This window comes from Camelina sativa, chromosome 11, assembly GCF_000633955.1.
Source record: "Camelina sativa cultivar DH55 chromosome 11, Cs, whole genome shotgun sequence".
Lineage (NCBI taxonomy): Eukaryota > Viridiplantae > Streptophyta > Magnoliopsida > Brassicales > Brassicaceae > Camelina > Camelina sativa.
Window position 1 is genome coordinate 20195903 of NC_025695.1, and position 14131 is coordinate 20210033.

Sequence of the window (14131 nt, forward strand, 5' to 3'; positions counted from 1 at the left end):
TATAATTTCGTTCTACTTATAAAATCGAAACCTTAACCATCTGATTTGTGAACCCAAACCAATATATAATTTCGTTCTACTTGTAAAATCTAAACCCTAACCATCTCATTTGTAAATCCAAACCGACATATAATTTTGTTCTAACTGTAAAATCTAAACCCTAACATCTCATTTGTGAATCCAAACCGACATATAATTTCGTTCTACTTGTAAAATCTAAACTCTAACCATCTCATTTTTGAACCCAAACCGACATATAATTTCGTTCTAATTATAAAATCTAAACTCTAACCACCCCATTTGTAAACCCAAACCGACATATAATTTCGTTTTAATTGTAAAATCTAAACCCTAACCATTTCATTTGTAAACCCAAACCGACATATAATTTTGTTCTAATTTTAAAAATCTAAACCAAACCAATATTTAACTTTCCTTAATTAAAAGTATACAGAATTTGTTTCCTTAATTTTATTGCTTTTTAATTTAATTTTGATTTATTTTTTAAATGAAATATTAGATGGAAGATTCTGATTGGCTGAAAGAAGAGGAGCTAAGTATTTTTCATAAATATATCTGTCTTATAGACAATGGTAGACAATCCTCAATATCGTAACCTTTGACATCTTCAAATCTTTGAACTATTGAAATCCATGCCTGAAAACATTGACAAAATTTAATATTTATGTAAGAAAATGACATAAACAGTGGTTTACTGAAACACTGGAATTTTATTTTTGTTTTAAAATGTAATTTTAATGGAATTATTTACCGGATCACTGGAATTGCTTGATGATTGACGATTTTACACCAACTTCAGTCTTCACTCATGTAAAATGATGTAACGTAGTATTTTCTGCAAAAACAAATCATGCCAAAACTTCTTTTGCCTAAAACCATAGAATAATGAACTACAAATCTTGACCTCTCTCAGCCATTTCAAAACTCTTCGACAACACATTCTCTACTTATAATCCTCCAATAGATAGTGTCTCCTTTCAGCAATGAATAGAGAACTGCAGATTATTATCATGCATTCTGTAATAGATGCTACAAAAAACAGTGAACGTTCTGTTTCAAAAAAACATTAATTGAACATACATACATATAAACAGTAATTAAAGAACCCAAATTTAAGAAAAGAAGACCCTGTAGTTAAAAAGGAAAGCTTGAGTGTGATCCCATTATAAGGTAGTAAGAAACGTACCTTGACTATGGAAACTTGAGAGCGACTTTTGAATCATGGTTTAAGACTTTATATATATATATATATATAACAAAAGACCTTGCAAAAATAGGCTTTTAAAAGAAATTGTCCGTAGGCCAATGTTTAGATTTTAATTTTAGTAAAGAAGGTACGATCCTGGTCATGAAGGTTTCCAGGCACAAGCAAATGGGGTTGTTCTCCCAAAAATTCTCAGACTTTCAAGTCGCAAATAATGAAATCAATAGGACTAATTTGAGGAAAAGAGGTTGTTTGGTCAAAACGATATGACACCCGAATATGCATGCTATTTAGTAGAGAGGCAAGCCAAACGATATGACACTCTTTGGAAGGCTACCATTTGTTTAACCTCTTTGCCTCTTCAACCTTCTTAGTTTTCTCTTAACGTGTTACGTGAGAGGAGTGTTTATAGAGTGTTCCTTGATTCGGGTAATCGGGTTGGATAGCTGGTTAGTAATGTTGGGTCAGGTCTTTCAGCAATAAATAGTTTGACGTGGGTAAGTGAATGGACTGTTTTGTGCAACAAAATAGTTTGTAGTTTTGATATATTTTACTCGAAAGACTGTAGGCAGCGTGTGAACGTATATATATACTTATATAGTAGTATACAAGCTTTGTCTATTGTGGAGTGACTCGGACAATAGCCTACGAGCAGGAATTTCCGAAGTGTGACCATGAAATTTTGTAAGTTATTATAGGTTTCGAAGTCATTAATTTATGGCAATTTTATTGTAATATTTTGTTTTATAAGTTATGTGAAGTCCAATATGGAAGGGAAAAAGGCATGAAAGTGGGAATCGAGATTGCATAAAATCAACACGTTCCCTTCGTGGATTCAACTTTATCAAAAACCTCATGGGCTTTTTATTGTACCATTTATCTTCCAATTATTATTTTGGTCATTAATTTCTGAGTATTTTATCTATTCTTACTTATTAATAAATAGGAATCCTAATAAATATTCCAATTTTTTTTTTTTTTTTTTTTTGGTCAAATTATTAAATCTTCTTCCCTTCTTGTCTTCTCAGCGTTTACCAACCAAATAAATAAGATGGCGAAGGTGGTAGATGCATGAGCCTCATACACCACCACAACTCTCCAAACACAATTAAAACTCTTCTTTATCTCTCTCTTCTGTTCAACAAACGAAACAACCAAATCCAGAATTATATAAAATCTTTTTGTGTCACTCACCACCTTCTTAAGAGGTATCTCAATTGTTCCCTTTTTATCTCTCTACAAAATCTCTCCGGTTTAACCCTTGAACCGGTCTCTGTTTTGTTTTCTTTTTTGTTTCTGTCCCCTAAAGCTTTGATTTTGATGCAATGGGTTGGTTTCTTATGATTAAATGTACAATGGGTGCGTTTAAGTTTTTGTCATGGTTGGTTTTGTTTTTGCGGAGAAGACTAATTCATCCTGATTGTTTTGTCTTCTTGTGTTTGTTGTTCTCTTCTTGATTGGTCAGAGTCGGACTCTGGTTTCTAGATTTAGCTTAGGTTTTTTTTTCATAAAGGTGGTAGGTTTGGTTTGGTTCTTATTTGAGGGGTTGACTTGATTTGGATAAAAAAAGTCTTCCTTTTTCAATTGATTAGTTCAGATTTCCCGTTTCATACGAACATAGATTCAATTCAATTCATAACGTCACGTACTTTGATGAGTTTTGTGATGAGCTGTTAATTGACTTTTTGAGAAACTAAAGTAGCTCTTCTTGTCGGATCTTCATGTTAACTTTTCCACTTTTGTGGTCTCAAAACACCAGACATATGTTTAATGAGGCATTTTTTTGTGTAATCTTACTTAATTTAGACATATAGTGTTTCTGTGAGCTGACTGATCAGTGTTTTGTTTTATGGTCTCTATAGGAGAAAAGTAAAACATTCAAAGGTACAATATGGTGAGCTTACGGAGGCGTAGGCTACTGGGTCTCTGTTGTGGTAAACAATGTTTTTGACAAAAGCTATATTGTCGTCCAGACATTAGGCATAATTCAAAGTTATCAACTAGTTTTTTGTTTCTCTAGGACCAAATGGTTATGTGACACCGCTTCCTTTTCTAACTGCCGAGGAGATGATCACTGGGATTCCAAATCCTAATGCCAAAGCAGCCTATAGTCTCGGACTAGCAGAAACGGTTAGCGAGCCTAAAGAGGAGGTAGGGACATATCTTTTTGCTAATTGTTGTACAGAGGTTACTCTTAACTAATGTGTAAGGGCTAAGAGCATTACTTATATAAATTACACATATAACTGTCTGAAAGCTCTTAGTTGGTTCAAAGATTAGAGTTCATAAGATTGTATATTCTATTCTAACAGTTGAGCCTTGCTTCTTTTTGGTTTGGCAGAAAATGCCTATTGAAGAAGCTGGTCGAAGAACTCGGTCGAAACATATGCATTTCAGTTTTGATTACTCAGATATGTCTCCGGTTGATTCTGATTCCATCTCACCAAAATGTGAGCAGTATATATGTGTTCCAGGTCCTATTTCTCACTCGCTAACTAATTCATTGAGATGAGTAAAGAATTGACCAATTATTTCAATATTATTCATCTCCAATTTACAGACCAGCCGCTGAAACGAAGAAAGCGGCATAAAAGAAAACAAGTACATAACCAAGAACCATGTTTAATGAGAGGAGTCTACTACAAGAACATGAAATGGCAAGCCGCCATTAAAGTCGAGAAGAGACAAATCCACTTGGGTACATTCTCTTCTCAAGAAGAGGCTGCTCGTTTATACGATAGGTATAAACTTGATTCTTGAATGCTCTTTCAGTACTTTGGTAAATCATTGCAATTAACAATATTACCTTTTTAGGGCTGCTTTCATGTGTGGAAGGGAACCAAACTTTGCGCTATCGGAAGAAGATAAACGAGAACTCAAACAGCAAAGCTGGGAAGAGTTCTTGGCTTACACACGCCGAACAATTACTAACAAAAGTAAGGTTTTATACTAACAACCAAGTGTTGCGTATTTTGTCTAAACAACTTTTGTTTGGCTCTCTGTATTTGCAGAACCAAAGAGAAGGATAGAACATGAGGATAAGGAGATCAATGTAAGCATGTTACGTTGTCCTCCTGAAGAAGAAGAAGAAGAAGAACAAGAATAGCACGATTCAACATTTGTAAACAAAATGAGTCTGTCCCTGCAGGTGATACAAACCAGACTCAAATACACAGAGAAAAATGTTAAATACAAGAAGCTCAACAGCTATATTAAAGTTGATAGAAATTTTTGTAGTTATATTGATTCAGCCATTATAATATGGATAGAAAGAAAAGACAAAAAGTAAAACTCATGGTAAGGGCATTACAACTTGATATGTTACAAAGAGTTATTTAAAGTTTATTAAAAATAATGAATTGAATTTGATAATTTTTAAATGTGCTTGGATGTTATATTTTTGGGCATGAATAAATCCCCTATATAATAAAGCGGAAGTATACAATATTTTTTTGTAGACTATTTAATTTTTATAAGTTAGTTACAAAATATGTTACAAAATAGGTTATAGATTAAAATAAACATAGGTTGGTTACAAAAAAAAAAGAAAAAAAATAATTGGTCATTTTGTGGGCTATATGAATACAATTAATAATATCCCAAAAATCATCTTAAAATCTTTATTATTCCATGTATTGTTATACCATATATACTATTAGCCGTAAAAAAGAATAAAATCTTGACAATTAATCACACTTAATCGTGATTTCCGAAATCTTATAGTACAGTTCAAAATAAAATCTTGCCTAACATCCTTCCAAACTTTTAATATAAATCATTCAGAACTGAAAGAATTCACATGAAAGAATTCCAAGAAATATGATCACGGGTTGAAATTTCAAGAAATATGATTTTTCGGATTAAATTAAAGTTTGGAATAATGTTGTTTGGTAGACTTTCTCGGTCAAGATGATTTTGACAAACATATGTTACATATTTAGTCCTAAAATTAAAATGTTGTATACTTTGGATTAAGTCGTACAATTAACAATCAAAATACAATATATAATTTTAAACACTAAACAAATCAAATAAAAAAAACAAAAAATATTTTTTTTATCACACAACTTAACTCGTAGTATGCCGCGGATAAAATTCTAAATCTACTAGAAATATCTTACAAAATAGTTGTTATTTTCATAAGTTATATTCATCATATGATTTTATGACATAGTGTTCCATCCAAAAAAACTTTTAAAATAAATAAAATAATCACAAATATGATGTTTTGAATAAAAATTACAAAATAAACAAAAGAAATTTCAACCTGTGATCTAACACGGGTCATATTCTAGTAAACACATATATAATGTTGAAATTTCCAGAGATAACAACACTAAAATGAGAGGCAATTATTACAAACCAAAGCCGTTAATGACGAATTTTTTACCAATTAAATCATAATCATATTCACCAATTCTTCCACACAGTAAGAAATTGTCTTTAAATGGAAACCAAAAATGTTTACATGTCTTTTATATTATTTTAGTTTCATTTTTAGATTCAATATAGATTCAAGTTATATTTGAAAATATTATTGATTGGCTTCTACTCGTAAATATTATGAACTATCATTAAATTTTTTTTTAATTGAGACAATGAATATTAGTTTTTTTTTGTCAACAACTTTAATTGATTAGCTTAAAACAGTCAATGTGGAAGAATATCATTTACAAATTAACATAAAAATACAAAACATATAAGTTGAAAAGTAAAAAACATATTTAGCTAATATATATCATTAAAAATGACAACATAAAATAGTTTTGTATATATATAAATTGACAATGTTATGCCTCCTACAATAATACTTTCTAAATCCGCCATTAGTTTGATGATATAGATGCCCGAACAATTTAGTTTCAGATGAAAACATGCAGTGTTCCTAAAAATAATAATGTGGATACAAAGATATGAAATATGCAATCATCTATTTTTTCTAATAATATCTTATTATATAAAGTTGGGTTTTAAAAGTTAGTCATTAACAAGATTTTGACATGTGTCAAGTTTATATCAATCTAAAATTTTGAGATTACAACAAAAAACAAAATATTATGTTTTAAAAAATATTAATAATGTAAAAATATAATTATCAAAAAATTAAAAAAATTACAAAAATTAAAAGTTTTTCTAAAATACTTATAAAGAGATTATATATATATATATATTTCATAAATTCGAAATCATAACATTATTTACTTATTTTTAGTTTTTAAGTTATTAATTCTACAAAAAATAGAAATGGGATTAAAGAAAATATACTGTTAATTATTAATTATAAATTTTGCAAATAGTCACTTCTATATAACATAGATCGTCTCATATTTTTCATCTAAAAAAATATTTTTTTCAAAAATATTGTTTTCAACTTTGTTCTATTGGTAAAAAATTTTTAATGGAAAGCTAAATTTTTAACAAAAATATATGCGTGTTCCTTTTCTAATACTGTATTTTAAAATTTAATGTAGTAGTTTTAGATTGTTTTATTTAATTTATATTTTCAACTTTGAATTATTTGGGATTCATATATTATCGTGCTTAGAATTTTTTATTATTTCTTTATTTATCTCAAATTTATTTTCTTCTAATTTTTCAACCTTGACTAGGTGGTCATAGACTCTTTTTGTGCAAACATAATTTTTACAATTCATTCAATCCTAAAAGGGAGGAGTAGAAGATCATCAACCTAATAGTTAGATAAAATAGGCTAATCAAAAACAAGCTTACAACAAACATAGATAGATAGATTGGAAAAACATAAATTGTTGTTGATAGATCCATAGAAGTTCGAAGACTGTGACACCATGGATTGCTGATAGGTTTAAAAGAATTGATTTGGCAACCTATGTCACCAAAGTGCACTTATCTTTTCGATCAAGGGTTCTGAGAGAACTCCAGAGTTAAGTGTGCTTGAGCTGGAGTAGTTTCAGCATGGGTGACCTTTCAGGAAGTGATTGTCATAACTTTGCGAGTGAGGACAAAACAAGTATTATGAGGAAGGGTCGGTGATATGGTGATTTGTAGGATCGGTAAACAAGTATTTAAAGCCTCCCTGACGTAACAAACCGACCGCCGAATATGGGTGGGCCAGGAGTAGACGAGGAGCCCACCAAAGAAGGTAGCCCATGAACTGGGAGTGGACATGGGGCTCACTAAGAAAGGTGGCAGTCGGAGCGTTCTAGACACAAAGGCTACATCATGGAGTATCAAAGATTTGCACAAATATAATGGAAGAATTAACATTAGTTACTATCAAAATATTTTGTGACGTTAGAAAAGGTCTTTAGTTTCATTGGTTGTCAGAAAAATCTTTTTTGAGATAGCTAAAAGACGTGAATATGTTGTCTCCACACATGAGAAAGGCAGGGCCGAGGTTCTTTCTATGGTGGAGGAGGTTGGACGCAAGGTTATCTCTCCAAAGAAAGAAGGTATAGGAGGTTGGACGCAAGGTTATCTCTCCAAAGAAAGAAGGTATAGGAAATTGGACGCAAGGTTATTCCCCAAGGGAGGAAGGTGGGGCCAAAGTTCTCTCCATGGTAGGTTTGACGCAAGATTCTCTGCATAAGGGACGAGGGCGGAGCCGAGGTTCTCTCCATGGTTGGTCATACACTATTGTGATAATATATTATTGTTTAGTATACTATGTAATATATGCTTTTTTTGGCTAATAATTTTAATAACTAAAAGTACTATGCAAAAGTGAAAATAAAAAGACATATAATAGTTGGCTTAATGTGTTTATATAGACATTTTCTAAGTGGTGGTAAAAAAATATATTTATAACATACAATATATTTATGTGTAAAATATATGTTTTTAATGGTAATGGTAATATACATAAAGGATTTGTAAATAGATATAAATCAGTATATTATAGCAAAAATAAAACTTATAAGTAATGCACAACAAATTTTTAATATATTTTTAATATATTTTTATTAACTTTAATTTAATTTTATAAAACTTTAAACCCGCACGTCGGGCGGGTCCTTATCTAGTTATTTATATTCTACTTTTGCAACAACATTTGAAAACTTCTCAATGATTTTGTAGCCTACTATTGAGGGAAAATTTCACAAATAAAATATCAAAAATAACATTCTAGAACCTTAATATTACATGAACAAGAAATTCTTGATATTTTTCTAGGGTTACTACTGGATATTGCTCAGTAATATGATGTCCACCACAATAAACTAAGGATAGTTCTTTTGGTTCTTTGCAAAAAAAACCTTCACACCATCAAATTTTTTTGTAATTTTACCTTTCATCTCTAAAAAATGCCGGACGACAAAAAAAAATGCCTATCAATCCAGCGAAATAAAAAATAATATGTAATATAACCCTTTTTATCACTTTTGAAATTTTTATTTTTTTAATAAATAATATATCAAACTTATTCGCAACAGAGTTTTAGTCTATTTTTATAATTTTAAAATATATTGTATGTGATTTTTTTAGTCTATTTTTATAATTCTAAAATATATTGTATGTGATTTTTAAAATAATTTATAAAATACGTATAAGTATTATATTTTTTACTATTTTTTATTTAGTAAAATTAATCTTTATTTTTGAAGATGGAAAGTAAAGTTGAAAAAAAATGGCTACTTAAAAACCTTTTCTGCAAAAATCTCATTGTTCTCTACACTTGATAATTAAAAAGCCTTTAGCTTTCGTTTTCGTTTATTGTTCAGTAGGAAGGGGTTCATTGCATTCTGCATTGGAATGAAAAATATGTAAGATTCTGAAATAACTAGCACCTTGAATACTATTACAAAAACACCAAAAATATGATAACTTTATTAGAGATTCCTCAAACAACTACATATGTTACAAGCTTGTTTGATCAATTTCATGCAACATCACAACATGTAATTTGCCACTAAATTAATCATAATCTACCCAATCTTACCTACACAACAACAACTATGCACACTTGTATATTCACTCACCACCGAACCCACTCAAACAAATTTTTTCTTTTGCTTGACTCTTAACTCAACCTTTTCTTCCTTTAAACTCCTAACCCTAATAAGATGAACTTCCTTCACTTATATAGGTTACAACAATCTTCATAGTACACTTTTTTGTCCAGCGGGTACTACAGTGTTTCATGTCCTTCACATCATCTCTCTTTATCTAGTAGATACTGAGAAGTTCTTTATCATCATGTTAACTTTAACAACCAACTTGTAGTCTTCAACAAATACTTTTTAGGCTGATACTTTTTTCGCCCATACTCTCATCTCCATACTTGATGTGTTGTACTGTCTTCATTATGCTGCGCTGGCAGTTGCCACTTGACATTTTCTCGCTTCAGACACCTTCTGACACGGCTCGTAAATCTTATAGACACTGTTTCTTCAGATTCTACTAATAAACATTGGTTGCTATCTTAAATCATAAAGATGTTGGAATTATGGTTGAAGAAGCAATCAAAAGTTTTCTGGTTACAGTAATTCAAACTGCCATTGAAATTGTAATTTTTTACAAAATTCTTCCCTTATAAATATTATGATAGAAGTTTGAATCGATTTTGGCCGTTTTATCGTATTTGTCGTGTAGAGTTTAATTTTCGTATGAAGTATATAGTTAATGTATACATATACATGGAGAGAAGCGGTGAGCAGGGAGAGGTCGGTCACGTGAGAAACCAAAACAGAGAGCTTTCTTATTCACCCCACATGTCTCCTTTTTACTCTTTTGCCAATTGGCCAACAACTACTATCAAAATATCAATGGCAATCTCGTAAATTTCTCATCTTTCAATTTCCACTGTCCTCCTCCTCGGTCTCATCGTCGTCGACAAAATTACAAACACCAAATCCTTGATTCTCTCCTATAAACACACACAAAAACTCTTTAATTATATTCCCTAAAATAAACAAAACCCATCTCTCAATTTACCCAGAAATGTTGAAGCTTTCATGTAATGTAACTGACCACTTACACAGCTTTCTTTTCTCCGATTCTCGCCGGCTTTTTGTTCCGGTGCATCGCCGCACCGGACCCGTCTCTTGTTTTCAGATAAAGAAGGAACCTTTACGGGCAATTCTCTCAGCCGATCAAGGAAACAGCAGCCTCCGTGTTGCCGATTCTGTTCCCGATGCTCATCCGGCGGATCGTCTCCGATTTGGTCGGTTGATGGAAGATGGGTTTTCGTATAAGGAGAAGTTTATTGTTAGAAGCTATGAAGTTGGGATTAACAAAACTGCCACCGTTGAGACAATTGCTAACCTCTTGCAGGTTTTGGTTCTTTTTGGGGTTTGTTTGTGTGTACTCCATATACTAAACACGATTCTTGTGTGTTGCAATGTTTGTTTTAACTTTCTAATGTGATCATTGTTTAGTGTTATGGTCTCTTGCTTTTTTGTGGTCATGTGATTGATTCGTAAGTATGAATTTGTGTAGGAAGTGGCATGTAATCATGTTCAGAAAGTTGGATTTTCGACTGATGGGTTTGCTACAACACTTACTATGAGGAAATTGCATCTCATTTGGGTTACTGCAAGAATGCATATTGAGATTTACAAGTATCCAGCTTGGTAAGGGTCTTTTTTTGGTTTGTTTTGCCTCTTAGGATTTGAGTGGTTGGAGTTGAAAGTTTTCAGCTTTCTTGTTTTGGTTGTAGGAGTGATGTGGTTGAGATTGAGACTTGGTGTCAGAGTGAAGGAAGGATTGGAACTAGACGTGATTGGATTTTAAAGGACTGTGCTACCGGTGAAGTTATTGGACGTGCTACAAGGTTTTTGCTTTTTCAACTTGTCAGAGACTTATCATTTGTTTTGGATGCATATAGTTTTTTTTTTCCAAGGAATTGGTTGTGTGTATACTGATGCAACATCATTGACATTGGTAGCATATAACTAGTTTAGTTATATGGGGATTTCATGCATATATTATTTCAATGTTGTTGTTACACAAATGTTACAGTAAGTGGGTGATGATGAACCAAGACACAAGGCGGCTTCAAAGAGTTACAGATGAAGTCCGGGACGAGTACTTGGTTTTTTGTCCTCGAGAACCCAGGTAAAGAATCATGGTTTCCACCATATTTTATTTTCATATGGCCACGTACAAAATTATCGACATGAAATTCTGAACTAGGTTGTCTCTGTATCTATGTAGACTAGCGTTTCCAGAGGAGAACAATAGCAGCTTAAAGAAAATCCCAAAACTGGAAGATCCAGCTCAGTATTCTATGCTTGGGCTTAAACCTAGACGAGCTGATCTAGACATGAACCAGCATGTAAATAATGTCACCTACATTGGGTGGGTCCTTGAGGTGAGTAACTAAGTTTTGTGCCACGAAACCTCAGGTTATCTATTGATGGGCCAACTCATAAATTTGACCTTGGTCCTTGGTAATTGCAGAGCATACCTCAAGAAATTATAGACACGCACGAGCTTCAAGTGATTACTCTAGATTACAGAAGAGAATGCCAGCAAGATGACATTGTAGATTCACTTACCACATTTGAAATTCCCAACGAGGCGGTCTCAAAGCTTACTGGGACCAACGGATCTACCATATCAAGCAAACAAGAACACAATGAGAGCCAGTTCTTGCATATCTTGAGGTTGTCAGAAAATGGTCAGGAGATCAATCGTGGGAGAACCCAGTGGAGAAAGAAGTCTTCAAGATGAGTTCTTTTCACTTCTCTTGTCTCAGTGAAGTTATTTTGCTTCACGTTTGTAGTTGTATTGTATCCTCTGATCAGATCTCTTTTGGGGTTAGAAGAAATTGGATTATTTGGTGTAGTGAAGTATTGTTTGCAAGTCTGTTTTGTGTCCAAATTTTGAGCTTTACGCCAAAACATTTATTAGGTCTGAATCTTTCTCTGCTTGTATCTTATCGTAAGCTGTGGAAATAAACAATTTGGTTATCCAATAATATATGTAAGTGAAGTTTCTTCGATTAAAGTGGCTACAAAAAGAGAGAAAACAGAAATAAACAGAACAGGTGATGACAAAGAGATAGATACAGTGTTGAGTTATGTGTCAGAGCTTCTCAGTTAATGATCCATGAAGACTTGAAAAGCTCGTAAATACATTCTTCAGCTGACTTTCTGAAAGCATTCTCTCTAACTGCCCCAAGCCTCAGTTTCCCAAACACACCAACAAGAATTATACTCACGGGTTGTTGAGGTACGCAAGCACAGAGCATCGGTTTCAACTTTAGCGTTTACGATTATCCAACGTTGCTTAGGTCTTCAATCGACTTCTCTATTCTGCTTTGTTCTTTTCTGTTTCTTCATTCTTCTTCTTGTGCCGAGTAACATACTTCTGGTACTCCTCAAGCTCTTTCTCCAGCTTCTCTATGAACTCACTCGTATGTTCAAGCGATTGCTCATACCGATATTTCTCCAAAGCCTGCCATTTTCATTTACTTTTTGTCAGAACAAGAAACACGCAGCCAACATAACGTATCTGGATTTATCAATACCTTATCTTTCGAGAGGGTATCAATGGGAGACATAACCTCTGGCCTCACATAGTTTTTGCCACGGTACAATACTATGGAGTTGTTAGGTTTGACATCAATCACAATGCCCTTGCTCAACCGAGCAAGCTCTGCTGCATACTCATGAACCTGCCCGGGTTTGTTGCAGGGCTTGCAAATAACTTTAACAGTCTCATGCTTTTTCCAGTGGAGGTGCAGATTCAGAACCACACCTCCAAACACTCCTCGTCTCCCGACAAGTACAAAGTTCTTTCTCTTCTCACCTGTACGTTTTAGGTAATGCTGCTCTTCCTCTGTCAAAATTTCTGGATCATAGGGGTCCGCTGGTGATTTCGGGACATCGTATTTCCTCAGTTTCTCAATCAACCATTCTTCTTTCCTCTTGGCCTGTACAATCAAACCATACCAACAAATTTTGAATAAACTTCAGAGCTACTAACATGTTACATTAACTTATACAGATGAACACATCATTATAAGAGTAACAGTTTATATGCATATAAAGGTCTACCCTTTCCAAGTTGGCAAGAAAACCCAATTATAATGCAGTTGTGCAAAACTAGTATAGGTAGAATAATATGAAACTGCATCAATACTGATTAAAACCTTTTCAAGCTTGTAACGAATCCTAACTTCAGGGTTTGGAGAATTCATCTTCTTTTTCGCCTTAAGACGATAAAACCTCAACTCATTCACTTTAGCCTTTCTTGACAGTTTAGCCCTTTTCCATTTCTTTTCTTTCCTTGTAGGCACAACATTGTTACCAGTGGCATTGTTGAAAGCAAACCTCACAACATTATCATCTGTTCTTAGCTCTATAGTTGAATTACTTATGCAACGTCTGTTAAACAAAGCATCATACGCAAGCAGAGTCTGCTTCTGAGATCGTAAAAGGTCAAAAGAAGCTGATTCATATGGAACTTGTAGAAAAGGTCTTGACTTTACATAAATGGAGTAATTAGAGAACTGATTGTGAAGCAAGACGAGTCCACAGTTCCTGCCAAACAAACAAAAAGAAACCTAGAAGTCAATAAGAAGACACACAAGGAAAGCTTAACACTTTATGGTTTCTACATCAAAAAGGCACAAAATTGCAGACAAATTGATTAGGAAAAAGGGTGAATACCATTTGGGATTTCTGAGAAATCGATGAGCGATTCCTTTGGCATAGCCTAAAACTAACATAACATCCTTTGCCGGAGATAAACTATTGGTCGGAAAGCCAAGAATTCACGGCGTCGGAGAACTCACGCACGGTGACGAAGAGAAGGTGACTTGTTTGTTCAGGGTTTTAAGCCTTTCAGGATTATGGCAAAGAAACAATTTGGTACAACCGGTTGGTTCAATTATTTTGTTTGGTTTATTTTGCTGCATTACAATTTTCAAACCAGATTGTTGATCTATTTCTTTTTCTTTTTCTTTTTTTTTTTTTTTTC

The 14131-nt window shown here is 33.1% G+C and overlaps 3 protein-coding genes across 4 annotated transcripts; 2 read left to right on the forward strand and 1 right to left on the reverse strand.

Moving 5' to 3' along the window:
- LOC104723904 (ethylene-responsive transcription factor-like protein At4g13040) lies at positions 2246–4504 on the forward strand. 2 transcript variants are annotated; one of them, XM_019232598.1, is made up of 7 exons: positions 2246–2433; positions 3088–3159; positions 3246–3376; positions 3567–3699; positions 3786–3966; positions 4040–4161; positions 4237–4504. In XM_019232598.1, exons 2-7 carry the CDS (start codon positions 3117–3119, stop codon positions 4329–4331), a joined length of 705 nt encoding a protein of 234 aa, XP_019088143.1. In that variant the 5' UTR covers positions 2246–2433; positions 3088–3116; the 3' UTR covers positions 4332–4504. The 2 variants fall into 2 exon arrangements, with proteins under 2 accessions (XP_019088143.1, XP_019088144.1); XM_019232599.1 differs by having other exon boundaries at positions 2248–2433; positions 3567–3675.
- Positions 9931–12082, forward strand: LOC104723906 (oleoyl-acyl carrier protein thioesterase 2, chloroplastic). The gene is made up of 6 exons (XM_010442344.2): positions 9931–10477; positions 10643–10776; positions 10863–10976; positions 11165–11260; positions 11360–11516; positions 11606–12082. The coding sequence occupies exons 1-6, from the start codon at positions 10145–10147 to the stop codon at positions 11876–11878; spliced, it is 1107 nt and encodes a 368-aa protein (XP_010440646.1). The 5' UTR covers positions 9931–10144; the 3' UTR covers positions 11879–12082.
- Positions 12103–14008, reverse strand: LOC104723905 (uncharacterized CRM domain-containing protein At3g25440, chloroplastic-like). The gene is made up of 4 exons (XM_010442343.2): positions 13822–14008; positions 13302–13692; positions 12678–13082; positions 12103–12604 (listed from the first exon to the last, which is right to left on the reverse strand). Exons 1-4 carry the CDS (start codon positions 13878–13880, stop codon positions 12458–12460), a joined length of 1002 nt encoding a protein of 333 aa, XP_010440645.1. The 5' UTR covers positions 13881–14008; the 3' UTR covers positions 12103–12457.